The sequence below is a fragment of the Melanotaenia boesemani genome, chromosome 8, assembly GCF_017639745.1.
Source record: "Melanotaenia boesemani isolate fMelBoe1 chromosome 8, fMelBoe1.pri, whole genome shotgun sequence".
Lineage (NCBI taxonomy): Eukaryota > Metazoa > Chordata > Actinopteri > Atheriniformes > Melanotaeniidae > Melanotaenia > Melanotaenia boesemani.
In genome coordinates this window covers 708,484-725,042 of record NC_055689.1, presented here as the reverse complement: position 1 = coordinate 725,042, position 16,559 = coordinate 708,484, and the positions used below count along the sequence as shown (strand labels likewise).

The 16,559-nt window shown below is 42.1% G+C and overlaps 1 protein-coding gene across 2 annotated transcripts in view; it reads right to left on the bottom strand.

Moving 5' to 3' along the window:
• Positions 1-16,559, bottom strand: part of crtc1a (CREB regulated transcription coactivator 1a) — a 42,031-nt gene that overhangs the window by 12,598 nt on the left and 12,874 nt on the right. The window contains exons 10-13 of one of the 2 annotated variants that reach the window (XM_041992361.1): positions 16,259-16,351; positions 12,708-12,812; positions 3,631-3,714; positions 3,335-3,512 (exon numbers count right to left, since the gene is read on the bottom strand). In XM_041992361.1, coding sequence (XP_041848295.1) covers positions 3,335-3,512; positions 3,631-3,714; positions 12,708-12,812; positions 16,259-16,351 — 460 coding nt within the window. The remainder of the gene's footprint in view (positions 1-3,334; positions 3,513-3,630; positions 3,715-12,707; positions 12,813-16,258; positions 16,352-16,559) is intronic. The other variant, XM_041992362.1, reaches the window with a different exon arrangement.

Genomic DNA, 16,559 nt, shown 5'->3' with positions numbered 1-16,559 from the left:
GTTTATTTATGGTTTGACATCAATAAAAGGGAGTAGAGATAAGTTTGTTTGGTTATTTGAATTAATGGATACTGAGTGGATTTAAAGGTATGAAGTAGACACGGAATGAGAATAAAACCCTGAATGGAGGCAAAAGATGATAATTGTTTAATAAGTGAATCAAAGCACCCTGAATTGTATTTAAATCGAATCATGGGGTACCTAGGATGGAACACTCCATATTTACAGTGACAAATGGCAGTATACTGATATACATGTATGAAATATGTTCACATATCCATTTAATTATAAAATATAAAAGATGTGCAAATACTTTTAAAAAAATCAGTGCACTAGTATAATATGTATATGAAACTGATTTCCTTTGTAGTTCTATCACACTTAAGGTCAGACTTTATTTCACACATGGTGAGGTAAAGTTAAAATGGCGTTTTTTTAATAGACGCTGCTTGTTTACTCCTCTGCTCTGTCTTCCCTTTCACACCCCATTTCACACTTTATTTATCACATATCTCACCTGCTGTTGTGAGTACGGCCATGACATCGTCACAGAGCTTTGCTCCCTTTATAGACGAGCTGCTCAGAATAAAAACACCTACTGAGTCCTTAGAGCAGGTCTGGATACTCAGTGTGGTGAGACTTCTGAGCAGTTCTGGTCTATGATGACCTTGGACTGGTGTCCATATACTAGAACGACAGGACTGACGGGCAGTCAGTCACATTGATGATTATCTTTAAGATCACCATTTCATTCATTATTCGATGTGATGTGATATGCCTCATGTGACATGTAACAGGCTGTTCAGTCTGGGCACGTCTTTAGATACATGAAGGAGAAACTGAAGTTTTTTAAAGATCATTGGACCAAATCCCACACGAGTTGAAGAGGAAACGAGGAGGATGCAGAACTGGAGCAAGGTAGAGAGACAAGAGGAGGAAATTCAAACCTTTTCTTCCAAGCGTTCTGATGGTAATAACACTTTGTTAGCTAACAAAATGGATGAGCTCCAAGTGCTAATGATGATAGCAGAATGCAGGTAACGCAGTGTTATGTGTTCTCACCAGAACATGGCTGCAGGACTCTATTGTGTCTCCACTCTGCTTTAAGACTGTACGAGCACATTGAGACATAAAGTCAGCAGAAAGCTAAAAGGAGGAGGTCCTACTGGACTATTCAACGTGGACATGTCCCAGTAGAGGAAAAGATCTGTACACAAGACATCAAACTGTTAGCAGTGAGTTTTCCTCCATGTTGTCTTTAAAGAATCAGGATCTAGAAGTTCTGGTTCTGTTCTGGGGTCTGATCTGGATCCTGGAGATAATTCTCCAGAGAAGAATGCTGTACAAGCTGCTGGACATGATGGAGGATTCATCACATCCTCTAAACCGCGAGGAAACAGCAGAGTGTGTTCAGTCAGAGGTTTTTTCAAGAAGCTGCAAGATGAAAGACACCATAGGTCAGGGAGCGAACCACAGGGGAGCTGGGGGAGCTATAGCTCCCCTTAATGAAACATGAGCTCCCCTACAAACAGGATTTATGAAATGTTGGGGGAGCTATATAATACTGACAATAAAATGTATGCTGATTGCTCACAAATTCACTGTAGCCTAAAGTATGACTATGGATGCTGTAATTATTGTGACCACTGAAGCGTGGCGGCACTCCAAGTTAAACTTCCTGTAGATCTACGTTAAATACAAAATAAAAGAAGTAAATGCGTAAAAGGTAAGGTAAGACCTGCTTTAACTATTTACAATATGGGAAACTATCATTGCTCATTATATTGTGTATGGCAAGCATCACTGTGTACGTGTGTGATATGTGGGGAATATTAACTATGTAAGCTAATCTTCGCAAAAAGAGTGTTAAAAATTTTTTTTGCAAGGGACATTTGCACCTGTTATGTATTATTGTTGCATAAGAGTTGTTAACCATTATGTATTGGTATGCCTATGTTCTGTGGGGCAAGCTGTAATATCAGCTGGCATCATGTTCTTACTTGCCGAAAAAAAGATAGGAAATGCAAAAAAGAGGCTCCCCCTAAGCCCACGGTATGGTTCGCACTCTGCCATAGGTGATTCCTGACAGCAGCCAAAAACCTACCACAGCACTGTAATATCCCTTCAGAGGGTTAATAAAGTATTTCTTCATTTCATTTAAAAATGCCAGACATGATTCTCTACTGGAAACCACGGGATGGACTCAGGAAGACTTTCAGAAACCACTGTCTGTGAACACAGTTCACCCTGAAACCCACAAATGTCTGCTCATCAAATTCTCTATGAAATGTGAGACAAAACAACTTAAAAAAATCGGATATACGAGCCCAGGAGGTGAGTTTCTTTCATTTCTCATAATCAGATAACTGCCATTATCTGACAGAGTAAAATCAGATTATAGTATAAAGATTAATAAATTTTACTGTATTAATCTCGATTAGGAAATTTGGCTCTGCATTTGACCCATGTCTAGGTGTAGTAGAGAGCAGTTTAATCCATGTTTTAAGCCATGTTCAGGCACCCAGGGAGCATTTGGAAGTTAAGGACCTTGCTTAAGAGCCGGCAGTGGTTCTCTACTGGCACACTGGATACCTGAACCAGGGTTACCAGTACTACCAGCGATCAGCTGCTTCTGTCTCCAGACAACACAACTTAGAAACACAACATACCCAGTGGATAATAAAAATACATATCTCTCCATTTTTAATTTGTACTTGGTCAAATGACCAAAGGTGACCCTGCTTCGTCTTCCAGCATTTTCTCTGCTTAACAACTACGTTTTGTTTTTTTTAAAACATACTGTACATATGTGCATCTTTAGCCCCGTTTCCACCAGTAGGTCCGGGTTGTTAGGGGATAGTTTAGTTCGGTAAACCCTGATCTCTGTCGCATTTCTGCAGGAACCCTCAGCTGGTAGGCAGTGTATCGGATAAGAGAATGGTGGACATCCAGCAAGATGTCTTCTTTCCTCTTGGCTTCTCATTGACAATAAATCCTCTGTATATTTAAAAGTTGAGCTGTTCCTGCTTTGTTCTTATTGCTGAGTCAAAAAGAAAGATTCTATCCACCAATCAGAGAATTCTAGTGTGTCAAGCTCCAGGTTAAAGGGTTAGGACTGGGACTCCAAATGAAGGGTCTAGAAAAAAAGAGGAAGGTTCAGTCAGATATTGTGGCACCTTCCCAGTTTTTGCCTGTGGAAATATACAAAAATGCGTAGCGACCTGTCCCTGTAGGTGGAAATGGGGCTATTGTGTCAAATGCCTCTAGGTAAGCAAGAATGAACCCCAACCTTTGTGCTGGATGTATCTGCCTTAACAAAAGACTGAAGCAGCACCTGTGAGAATGATGTTGGGGATGTTGCAATGGCTACTGTATCCCAGCTGCTGTGCATCTTGTATGTTGCAATGGCCAGTCAAACCCATCATAAGAGCCTGGGAATAGTTGAGGGTGGAGGTCTGGTTAAACAGGCTGTCAGAACTGATGGGGGTCTCCATCATGTTGAACTGCTCCAACTGGCAATCACAGGAAAAGAAAAGAAACGTTGCAGTACCCATTTTTCTCATTGTTTTCCTACGGCAACTATGGTAGAAGGTGAAAGTTGTTGGTCTGACACATGCAGAGTGTTTTTACCTGCTGTGAGAGAGCGCTGGCTTGAATGGACGGCAGCTGTTGGTCATAGAAGTCTGCAAACACACTGCCCAGTATGGAGTTATGCTGCAAAAAACCCCCAAAAAACAAACAAGTAAAGTAAAGCAAGGTTTGTTTCTAAAATAAAAGCCAAGTTTTACTTTAAGCTTTTTGACTAAAGTTGTAATATGTACATTGAAGGAGAGGTTATCATCAATCCATATCCCTAAGTACTTGTATGAAGATACTCTATGGATTGTCCATCTAAAGACGAGATATGACAATTGTCAAGTAGCTGTGATCGAGCTTTTGAGAAGACCAAGACTTTGTTTTCTGTGTATTTAAAACCAATTTTAGACTCAATGTATTTTTCAATGCCTGAAATGCAGCCTGAAGTTCATGTACTGCTCCTGCAATGGTGGAAGCTTGGGTGTAAATCACTGTATCATCAGCATATAGATGTAGTTTTGCTTGAATGTCTTTATCTAAATCATTTATAAAGATAGAAAAGAAAATGGGACCCAAGATTGATCCTTGAGGGACACCTTTGGTTATCTCCAGAGATTCAGATGAATAACCTTCAGCATAAACACACTGAGGATGATCTAAGGGATAATTCTGGAACCATGCAACAGCCTTCGAACATAAACCAATTGATTGTAATGTGGTTAGTAACAAATCATGATCAACTGAATCAAACGCCTTAGAAAGATCAACAAATAATGCAGCACAGTGTTGTTTTCTGTCCAAGGCCCAGATAATATTGTTTGTCACAATTGTAGCAGCAGTGACACTATGGCCACTTCTAAAGCCTGACTGGAGATTATTTAAAATGTTATTGGTAATTAAGAAAATTTTTTAACTGTGAGTTTACCAGTGATTCAAGGATCTTAGGCAGAACTGAAAGTTTTGATATTGGACGATAATTATTCAACTCTGATGGGCCTCCGGCTTTATGTAAAGGGAGGACATACGCTGCTTTCCAACATTCAGGAATGGAGTTGGAAAGAAGATTCAGATTGAAAATATGAGTAATGGTCTCTGCAATAATATCAGTTGACACTTTTAACAGGAAGGGTTCCAGATTATCTGGACCTGCAGACTTTTTGTTATCAATGTCTTTCAGAGCTTTATGTACTTCTGACACTGAAATTGTTTTGAAATGAAAGAGTTCCGAGTTAACGTTTTCATTTTCTGTTTTTGAAATGGCAGGACATGGGACAGATGGATTTACAGTTCGGTCAAATATTAATCCAGCCTGAATGAAGTGTTTATTAAATTGATTGACCACAGTTGCTTTATCGTTTACTGCATCTGAGCCTACAATAATCTGTTCTGGGAGGTTTGAGGTCACATGGGCACCAGACAAAGATTTAACTGACTTCCAAAACTTTAAAGGGTTATTTGGGTTGTCTGTAAGTGACTTTAAATAAAACTCAGATTTGGACTTCCTAATCATTAAAGTATACTTATTTCTTACAGTTCTGAATGCAGTCAGTTGCAGAGTTGGAAAATCTAGCTTGTGCCCACAACTTATTTCTCAAACAAATTAGTTCTGAAAGACTGTCTGAGAACCAAGGATTGTCCTTCCCACTGATTCTAAACTTTTTGATAGGTACGTTTGTTTACAATGGAAAGAAAAATTGAATGAAAAAATTCCCATGCCAATTCAACATCTGAAATCAAAGACACCCTGCTAAGATCACTGTGATACAGATCATGCAGAAAAGCCTGTTGATCAAAACGTTTAAAGTGTCTGTTTAAGATGACGCGAGGTTTTACCTTGGGGATTCTTGTATTTCTTACACAAGCAACTACACAATGATCACTGACATTACAAAATACGGCAGTTGAGGTGTATTTATGAGCTGTGTTTGTTATGATTAGATCAATCAGGGTAGATTTTATTTGTGCTTTGGGGTTTATTCTTGTTGGTTCATTTATAAGTTGCTCCAAATTTAGGCCATTACACAATTCTTTTAGACAATCTGAATTTCCTGAAAACCAGTCCTAATTTAGATCACCCATAAGAATAAATTCATGTTATTTATTTCATGTAATATATTGGACATAGACTAAAAAGCATTTTTTGATGCAGACGGAGGTCTATAGCATCCAACTACTGTTATTTCAAAATCCTTTGACATTTTTATTTTGATTGCCAGAATTTCAAACTCTTTAGCTTTAGTTACTGAGTTATAAAGCTTATAAACTTAGATTTAACATAAATAGCAACCCCACCTCAGATCTATAAACTTTGTAACCTTCAATATATATTAATTGATCAGGTACAGATCTTTTGAGCCAAGTTTCAGAGATAATAATGACATCACTATTGGTTGTATTTGCCCAGATCTTGAGCATATCCATTTTAGGGACAAGGCTTCTAACATTTAAATGTATAAAACCAAGTCCATGTCTGCTTTTAAAATCAGAAGGAGTGGATAAGGTTTGCAAAGGGGTGGCAGGACCAGGATTGGGCTGAACATAATCATACAACACACTTTTTGTTTACTTGAATAATATTTATCATTACCACTGACCTCTAAATTTTTGAACGAAAGAATAATCTGAGACAATAAAATGGTCATTTAACAACAGTAGGTTCTGAAGATACAGAACCAATGTAACTTGTACTTGTGAACCGTAAATGTTTTGTTGGTGACACAAACTGATACAATGATGGCATAACTCATAATGACTAGTCGAGGTGGAGAACTGACAAATGTTCAACTGTATTGTTATATTATTGCTCATTTTGTGCCTATTTACTTCATCTAATACAGGGCTGGAGTTTATCATTATGAAGAATATAAACAAATACATGATGGCAAGTTACCCAATTAATTTGAAGATTAAGGTGGTGGTGACTAAGAGGCAGGATTACCAGCAGCAAGCTCCCAAAACAGAGCATCCAGTGGGTGGCTAGCAAATAACCACCAGCAGCAGGCTAGCAGGCTGGCAGGCATGGCTACCAGCAGCAAGTTAGCAGGCAGGGCTCCCAGTAGCAGGCTACCAGAACATCTGGTGGGTGGCTAGCAGGCGGGCTGCCAGCAGCAGGCTACCAGAACATCTGGTGGGTGGCTAGCAGGCGGGCTGCCAGCAGCAGGCTAGCAGAGCATCCAGTGGGTGGTTAGCAGATAGGGCCACCAGCAGCAGGCTAGCAGAGCATTCGGTGGGTGGCTAGCAGGCAGAACTACGAGCAGTAGGTCAGCAGACTGGGCTCCCAGTAGCAGGCTAGCAGAGCAATCGGTGGCTAGCAGGCAGGTTAGCAGAGCATCCGGTGGGTGGCTAGCAGGCAGGGCTACTAGCAGCAAGCTAGCAGGCAGGGCTCCCAGCAGCAGGCTAGTAGAGTTATCCAGAGGTTGGCTAGAAGGCAGGGTTCCCAGTAGCAGGTTAGCAGAGCATAAAGTGGGTGGTTAGCAGATAAGGCTATCAATAGCAGTCTAGCAAGCAGGGCACCCAGATAGTGGCTAGCAGACAGTGATACCATACAGGGCTGGCAGCCAGGACTACCAGTAATGGCTAGTAAGCAAGGCTATCCACATCAGGCCAGCAAACAATAGAAGAGGCTAACAGACAGCGCTAACAAATGAGTGCAGGCAATCTTTAGCTGGCTAACTAGCAACTGGAGGTTGCATACCTTTTTCAGAGTTGTTTGTCCACCAATACATTTAAAACTGTGCAAAGTCCAGTATATATGATGAAAAGTAGCACAGCTTGTCTCCAGTACTCCAGCAGGTGGATTCCAGTTAGGCTAGTAGGATAGTACAGGTTTAGAGTTCTAAATTTGGCTTAATCATCTAATAAAAATGACAAAATATCCAGATGTGGAGTAGATGTCTTCTTTTTCGAGATGTATAATTCAGAATGAACCCAAAAGACATAAAATATCATAAAAACCTTAAAAACCTTTAAAAATGGTTGAAATCTCAAGCATTGAGATCCACACACAGGTGTGGCTTGGCTGCAATCTTGGATGCATCTGGAGTATATTGTTACTGGATAAAGGAGGATAAAGTGGTTTTAGGTGGTTCACTGCTGTGACAAGGCATCTACAAGTCAAAATCAGTTTCTTTCATGGAGATAATGCCAAATTCTGATTTTTGATAAGGCATCTGTGCTAACTTTGTTGTTTACATGTTACTGTGTTAAAAAATTTTAAGGTGCTAATTTCAAAGACATCTCTCTTCATTAATGGTTTAATTTTGACAGCCCTGGTAAAAATCCCAAATTTATTTGACAAATGTAGGATATATATTTTTTTAATTATCTGGCAATCCCCAGTTTGAGAACCACTGGTGTAAAGGACGAAAGATCAGTGAACAGACATTATTCAGAAACACAGCAGAGGTAAAAGTGAAATCACTTTAAATTAATAGGACGTGGATGAAAAATAATAAGAATTCTAGGTGTATGAATTTAAAGGATTCTGTACATTAAATTCTGCTGGATTAGACCCAAACTTTCAAAGACACAGAAAGAGACGCTTCATTTCTGTTCCTCTGCTGCCTTTTGGCCTTAGTGTTTTAATTAAATCAGGCTCAGTGGATGTAATAGACACAAAATAAAGGCATTATTCTCCTTTTTCTGACTGATCCAGCGCAAGCTAACTCTCATCTGAATGTCCTCATTGAGTCAGCAACAGAAAATCTCCTGCTTCATCGTGGTCTCATAATGCAGAAGTAATTGGATTATATTCTCAGTCCGTGCTCCTCCTAGCTCAAAACCAAATTATCAGTGTGTGCTGCAGAGCAGGATAATGGCGCACACGGCGAGCCGTTGTGGCTTCGCCTGAGGCTAACCCCAGACGATGAGCGAGCTGCGCAGGACAAGCCTAAACAAAGCTGCAGGAGGAACTTTTAGAGAATCAATCACCACTTCTCCATCCACATCCAGCAGCTCCAACTTCTAGTTTAAGATTTAGATCTGACACAGCTAAAAGAACCTGATCCATATTTAGTTTGGGTGTGTTTAGTTTATCTGAAAGTAACACCTTGAAGTAGACTCCAGTTTGCTGAACTCTAACCATTAGTTAACAACACTCAAAAATCCTGTGAAGGGGATTAATATCTCCTTCAATAAACACAAAGATCTGACAAACATAGAAAACAAAAAGACTTCAGTTGATATGAAGCAGCAGAGATGTAACGTAAATACTACAGAAGCAGCAGAGGGAAGGTTCATGGACAGCTGCATCACAACACATCAAAGACACCGACTACATAAAGAGCCTGGTGGTCAGATCTGGGCAAAATACAGACTTTTGATTTTTATTACAAATTATTCATCTTTGTGTGAATTATCAACACAACATAATTTCTGCAACTTCTGAGAAAAAAAACAACTTCTCAAACAACCATCATCTATAGCGCATTGTCCAATTAAATGCCGCTGGGAAGCTGGAGCCTAACCAGCATTTAGCAAATGCTTTCAAACGACGACGAATCTGATGCAGCAACACGTCTGGAAAAAGTAGTTCCAGGGTGATGTTCGGCACGGTGTAAAAAGTAGTTCCAGGGTGATGTTCGGCACGGTGTAAAAAGTAGTTCCAGGGTGATGTTCGGCACGGTGTAAAAAGTAGTTCCAGGGTGATGTTCGGCACGGTGTAAAAAGTAGTTCCAGGGTGATGTTCGGCACGGTGTAAAAAGTAGTTCCAGGGTGATGTTCGGCACGGTGTAAAAAGTAGTTCCAGGGTGATGTTCGGCACGGTGTGAAAAGTAGTTCCGGGGTGATGTTCGGCACGGTGTGAAAAGTAGTTCCGGGGTGATGTTCGGCACGGTGTAAAAAGTAGCTCCGGGGTGATGTTCGGCACTGTGTAAAAAGTAGTTCCGGGGTGATGTTCGGCACTGTGTAAAAAGTAGTTCCAGGGTGATGTTCGGCACGGTGTAAAAAGTAGTTCCGGGGTGATGTTCGGCACGGTGTAAAAAGTAGTTCCGGGGTGATGTTCGGCACGGTGTAAAAAGTAGTTCCAGGGTGATGTTCGGCACGGTGTAAAAACTAGTTCCAGCGTGATGTTCGGCACGGTGTAAAAAGTAGTTCCAGCGTTGATGTTCAGCATGGTGGAAAAAGTAGTTCCAGGGTGGTGTTCAGCACGGGGTAAAAAGAAGTTGCAGGGTGACGTTTGGCACGGTGTAAAAAGTAGTTCCAGGGTGACGTTAGGCACGATGTAAGAAGTAGTTTCACGGTGATGTTCAACATGGTGTAAAAAGTGGTTCCAGGGTGATGTTCGGCACGGTGTGAAAAGTAGTTCCAGGGTGATGTTCAGCACGGTGTAAAAAGTAGTTCCGGGGTGAAGTTCGGCACGGTGTAAAAAGTAGTTCCAGGGTGATGTTCGGCACGGTGTAAAAAGTAGTTCCAGGGTTGATGTTCAGCATGGTGGAAAAAGTAGTTCCAGGGTGGTGTTCAGCACGGTGTAAAAAGAAGTTGCAGGGTGACGTTCGGCACGGTGTAAAAAGTAGTTCCAGGGTGACGTTAGGCACGATGTAAGAAGTAGTTTCACGGTGATGTTCAACATGGTGTAAAAAGTAGTTCCAGGGTGATGTTCGGCACGGTGTGAAAAGTAGTTCCAGGGTGATGTTCAGCACGGTGTAAAAAGTAGTTCCGGGGTGAAGTTCGGCAAGGTGTAAAAAGTAGTTCCAGGGTGATGTTCGGCACGGTGTAAAAAGTAGTTCCAGGGTGATGTTCAGCACGGTGTAAAAACTAGTTCCAGGGTGATGTTCGGCACGGTGTGAAAAGTAGTTCCAGGGTGATGTTCGGCACGGTGTAAAAAGTAGTTCCGGGTTGATGTTCGGCACTGTGTAAAAAGTAGTTCCGGGGTGATGTTCGGCACTGTGTAAAAAGTAGTTCCAGGGTGATGTTCGGCACGGTGTAAAAAGTAGTTCCAGGGTGATGTTCGGGACGGTGTAAAAAGTAGTTCCAGGGTGATGTTCAGCACGGTGTAAAAAGTAGTTCCAGGGTTGATGTTCAGCATGGTGGAAAAAGTAGTTCCAGGGTGGTGTTCAGCACGGTGTAAAAAGAAGTTGCAGGGTGACGTTTGGCATGGTGTAAAAAGTAGTTCCAGGGTGATGTTAGGCACGATGTAAAAAGTAGTTTCACGGTGATGTTCAGCACGGTGTAAAAAGTAGTTCCAGAGTTAAAAAAGTAGTTCCAGGGTGATGTTCAGCACGGTCTAAAAAGTAGTTTCAGGGTGATGTTCAGCATGGTGTAAAAAGTAGTTCCAGGGTGATGTTCAGCACGGTGTAAAAAGTAGTTCCAGGGTGATGTTCAGCATGGTGTAAAAAGTAGTTCCAGGGTGATGTTCGGCATGGTGTAAAAAGTAGTTCCAGGGTGATGTTCAGCACGGTGTAAAAAGTAGTTCCAGGGTGATGTTCAGCACGGTGCAAAAAGTAGTTCCAGGGTGATGTTCAGCATGGTGTAAAAAGTGGTTCCAGGGTGATGTTCAGCATGGTGTAAAAAGTAGTTCCAGGGTGATGTTCAGCATGGTGTAAAAAGTAGTTCCAGGGTGATGTTCAGCATGGTGTAAAAAGTAGTTCCAGGTTGATGTTCAGTACGGTGTAAAAAGTAGTTCCAGGGTGGTGTTCAGCATGGTGTAGCATCTTTTCTTCTAACATGTCTGGAAACGTCTGTTAAGCGAGGAGACCAGTTGCTGGAGTTTTAGGAGAGGAATGTTGTCCCATTCTGGTCTGATGCAGGATTCTAGCTGCTCTACAGTCCTCGACCTTGGTTGCTGCATTTCTGCTTCCATGATGCTCCAGATGTTGTGTACTGGTGAAAGGTCTGGACTGCAGGCAGGCCAGTTCAGCAGCCGGACTCTTCTCCTGTGAAGCCATGCTGCTGTGATGGATGCAGGATGTGGTTCAGCATCGTCTTGCTGAAATCTGCAAGGCCTTCCCTGAAAGAGACGTTGTCTGGATGGGAGCAGATGTTGCTCTAAAACCTCCATGTACTTTTCAGCATTGATGGAGCTTCACAGATGTGGAAGCTGCCCACGCCATAGGCACTAATGCAGCCCCATCCCATCAGAGATGCAGCTTTTCACCTGTCCACTGATAACAAGCTGGATGCTCCCTCTCCTCTTTAGTCTGCAGGACACGCCGTCCATGCTTTCCACAAACTAGTTCACATCTTCATCCAGGTTTCCACTTTGCCTCAGACCGTTTTAAATGAGCTTTGGTCCAGAGAAGACGGAAGAAGCTGGTTTTGGATCTTGTTCACATCTGGCTTCTTCTCTGCATGATGGAGCTTTAACCTGCATTTGTGGGTTTCAGGGTGAACTGTGTTCACAGACAGTGGTTTCTGGAAGTTTTCCTGAGTCCATGCAGTGGTTTCCAGTAGAGAATCATGTCTGCTTTTAATGCAGAAGATCACCAGCATCCAACCTTGTCCCATGCATACAGAGATTCCTCCTGATTCTCTGAATCTTCTGATGACATTCTACACTGTAGATGAAGGATCTTCAGAGTCTGAAGAACATTTTTCTGAAATTGTTCAAATTTTAGATCCAGTTTGTCTCAGATTGGTGAAGCTCTGTCCATCTTTCCATCTGAGAGACTCTGCGTCTCTGAAATGCTCCTTTTATACCAGTCATGTTACTGACCTGTTACCAGATAACCTGGTTAGTTGTCCAATGCTCCTCCAGATGTTTCTGGTTTGTACCAGGTACTTTTCCAGCCTTTTGTTGCTGCATCAGATTCACTATCAGCTCATATTTTCCATGAAGTCACAACCCTAGTTATAGAATTGGAGGTGTATTATCCATGTTTGGAGACCAAATGAACAAGTGAATGAACTCTGTTATTTTGCTCATGTTGTACATTATTTAGATGTACATGATGGAAATGTACAAAATTATGTAAAATCATCAAAGATGACGAGACAAAAAAAAAAATTAAATAAATAAAAAATAATTGCCCAGATCTGCTAATATCCAGAAAAGCAAGCTGCTGAGAGGAAGGGTGGGTAGGTGGGGGAGCAGCCACAGGGTCCTAATCTCCAACAATTATCACAGAACTACAATACAAAGGACGGTGATGTTCATGTGAAGTGAGCCAGCACCTCATTGGTTCACACGCCCTTACTTGAGGCGAGCCTCCAGGTGAGAAGCCTTGATTGGAGATGGGAGAGGTTGGAGACTGATTGGCAGATGATCCAACCCTGCTCCGGTACTGTTGCAGGGAGGAAGCCTGATACAAGAGGATACATCCGAGTTATTCACACTGGAGGAAAAACTCTTACTGGTGCCTGTATGCAAACCTTTTCTTACCAAATATGGAGCATATTGATTCAGTGTCTTCACTCGGCTTCTAGTATCTAACTCACAAGTACAAATAGATACTGCATGTACAGAAAAGTAAACATCGAGTCCTGCATATCACATTAATGCAGTAGTTAAAGATAAAGATGTGGGAGAAACAGTGAAAACTACAAGGGATTAATTAGAAGAAAAGATATTGCCAGCAGTTAAATTAAGGCAAGTAAATCCAGTGAAACCAGTGATCAGAGAGACTGGACTGCTCCCTTTTGTTAGGTTGCATCATATCAGCTGTTTCTGGTCTTACCAACCAAATCAAAAGAACATCTGCACAGACAAGACGTGCATGTCAAGTTCTGGTTAAACTCTAATTACAGAATCAAAGTCATCATCTGTCTGCAGCCAGATGGAAGAAATAAAGCAGAGCATGAATCTGAGTTTTCCTCTCTGTGTTTCCATCTGACCCCCCCACACTGCAAAGTGTTGAACTCTGATGAACAGAATGTAGGTCACATAATTCCTGCAGGAATCCAAACACGTTCCCACTGCAGCTGATGTGCTACAGCCAGAGCCAAGACCTGACGACGAGCACTGACTCATCATCTCTTCATTTAGGCTGTGCATAAATGCACTCACACACACACAAATCAGAAAGCACATTTCTGCTGTCACACACTCCTGATGAACATCTTAAGACCTGGGAAGAAGTACAAGTATCCACATCTGTGCTGGTGGACTGCAACCAGGTTGTAAGCACAGCTTCAAAATGCAAGCAGGAAACAAGAGACACAAACTACAGAGTAGACATCACTTCATCAAAAGTTTAAGACCCAAAAACAAAGTGACTTATTACCCGTGTTGTGCTAGTTACTGGAAATAAGTAACCAGTTACAGTTACTAGTCTGGTCCAGTTCATTTCTGATCCGTCTGCAGGTGGTCCAGGATGCAGATGCCAGACCAAAACACATCCCTTCAGTCCTACATTCATCACACTGGCTCCATATCAGATCTACGATTTCAAATCTATGTTCTTGTGTACAGAGCCTTGCACGCCCCACCCTCGGTTTACGTCCCAGCTCTGCTGCAGCCTCACAATCAAATAAAAGATGTAAAGAACACAAGGGGTTAAATATTCAAACAAGTTCATTAATAATATAAAGCATATAAATGTGTTAATTTAACACAGGAAACTCATAAAGAAATAAAATAATGACTATGAATAGTAATAAAAGTTCAAAGTTTTCTCTTTAAAACAGCACCACTCCCAGCCGTCCTCAGGGCGCATGGAAGGCTGTTCCATCGCTGAGGACCAGAAAACTGCTTAAACCGCAGTAATGCAAGCTCTCTATCTGTTCTTCATCAGCAGACAAGCAGCTGAGTTTTGTAAAAGCTGGAATAGATTTCTAGACGTCTTAGGAAAAAGACGTAAGAGCATAACTACTATTCTACAGATGATGAGCGCATGGATCAGTGTCTCTGCATTGGCCTGAACATTCCTGAGATGAAAGAACCTCGTCTTCGTTATGTTTTATTGTGAGATATAAAGTTTAGATCAGAATGAACTCCCACCGCGTATTTTACAGCACGCTCGATGTGAATCTACCCAGACACCTCTGACCAGCTTCCTACTGGAGGAGGCAATCGTTCAGCATTGGCCCGGGGAAGTCATTTCTGTCATGTTGTAGAAAACTGAAGGAGAAGTTAAAGCAGAAGTGAACTAAAGAGTGAGGAGATGTGGGAGAGACGGCCAGTCTGTGTGAAACAAGTGAGATGGAGACAGTTTTCATATTAATATACAGCAGACTCACATCATTTTCCACTTCCTTCATTTTAAAACTTCCCACAAGTAGAAATCTGGGCCAACCTTTGTAAACTCCTTCCAGCTGAGCTGGCCTGAACAGAATGGTCCTCCTCAGTTAATCTGGGTAGCACCGAATCAACCAACCTTCAACCTAATGTGACATATTTCATACGCTTCAAATCATCAGTCATCAGAAACGCTGCTCAGTGTTTAGGTGGCCTGTGTATGTCAAGGACCACCACGAGAGGGGAGGTCATCTGGAGAGACACAAAGTTTTTCTAAGATACCTGCTGCGTTGGAGGGAGTCATTAAAGCAGTGGTGCCCAAGTCCGGTCCTCGAGATCTACCTTCCTGCAACTTTTAGATGCAACCCTTCTCCAACACACCTGAATCAAATGACTGGCTCGTTACCAGGCCTCTGCAGAGCTGAATGACATGCAGATGACATCTGATTCAATATGTTGGAGAAGGGTTGCATCTAAAAGTTGCAGGATGGTAGATCTCGAGGACTGAACCTGGGCACCCCTGCATTAAAGCAAACAGCCCCTCCTCCACCTTTCTGATGTGATCTAGCTCCAACCACAGAGCTGAAGTCTGGAGGGGTCGCTTCTATAAGAACAAGCATAATTTTCTCTGTCTGACCAGCTTTCTGGTAAAAACTAGACATTAACTTCGTGCGTATTATGAGGGTCTGCTGGGAACGTCTGGCGGAGTCCCCTGTCAGAAAGAGTTTCAACTCCCATCTCCAGCAGAGCTTCAACCATGTCCCAGCTGAGGCAGGGGACATTGAGTCCAAGTGGGCTGTGTTACGTGCCTCTATTGTTGAGGCGGCCAGCTGCAGCTGTGGCCGAAAGGTTGTCGGTGCCTGTCGTGGCGGTAACCCCCGAACTCGTTGGTGGACAATGGCAGTGAGGGATAAAGTGAAGCTGAAGAAGGAGTCCTATCGGGCCTTTTTGGCCTGTGGGACTCCAGAGGCAGCTGATGGGTATCGACGAGCTAAGTGGAGCGCGGCTTTGGTGGTCGCCAAGGCAAAAACTCTGGCATGGGAGGAGTTTGGAGAGGCCATGGAGAATGACTTCCGGACGGCTTCGTGGAGATTCTGGTGGACCAGAATCTCTGGCTTATATATACACACATATGTATATATATATATATATATATATATATATATATATATATATATATATATATATATATATATATATATATATATATATGAGGGTTAGCTATCCATCCATTAGGTTTAAAGCAGGGATCTCCACCTCCAGTCCTCAAGGCCCACAGTCCTGCAGACTTTCCATGTTTCCCTGCTTCAACACACCTGACTCACAGTAATGGCTCCACAGCAGACTGCTGCAGAACTTGTTAGAGATCCATTTAATGTGACTCAGGTGTGTTGCAACAGGGAGACATCGATATCTGCAATGTCTGAGGCCCAGGGAAATATTTCCATGTCCACATTTTATTATTTCACATTTCATATGATCTCACCGACTTAAACATCAAACCACAAAATCGACACGAGCAGCTCAGCCGCTGCTTCTTTCTCTTTTTTTTTCTTTGGGCCAGAAACTCACTTGCTGGTTCTGTTGTGTCTGAGATGGCTGCTGCTGGTTGAAGAAGGTATACTGGGACAGCTGCTGCTCCAGGTTCATGGCATTGATGGCTGCCTGGAGAGAACACACACACTGATATGATTTACTCAACACATCTTCTAACTCGTATATCAATCTTTAAGACGTATTATTTCACATCCATTCCTTTAAATCAACAAGGACTGAGGGATTATTTAGCTGAAAGTTTCCCGATAAAGACCAGCAGCAGCTCCATTAAAACACACACCCACATCATACACACTACACATAGGGCACTGTGGGG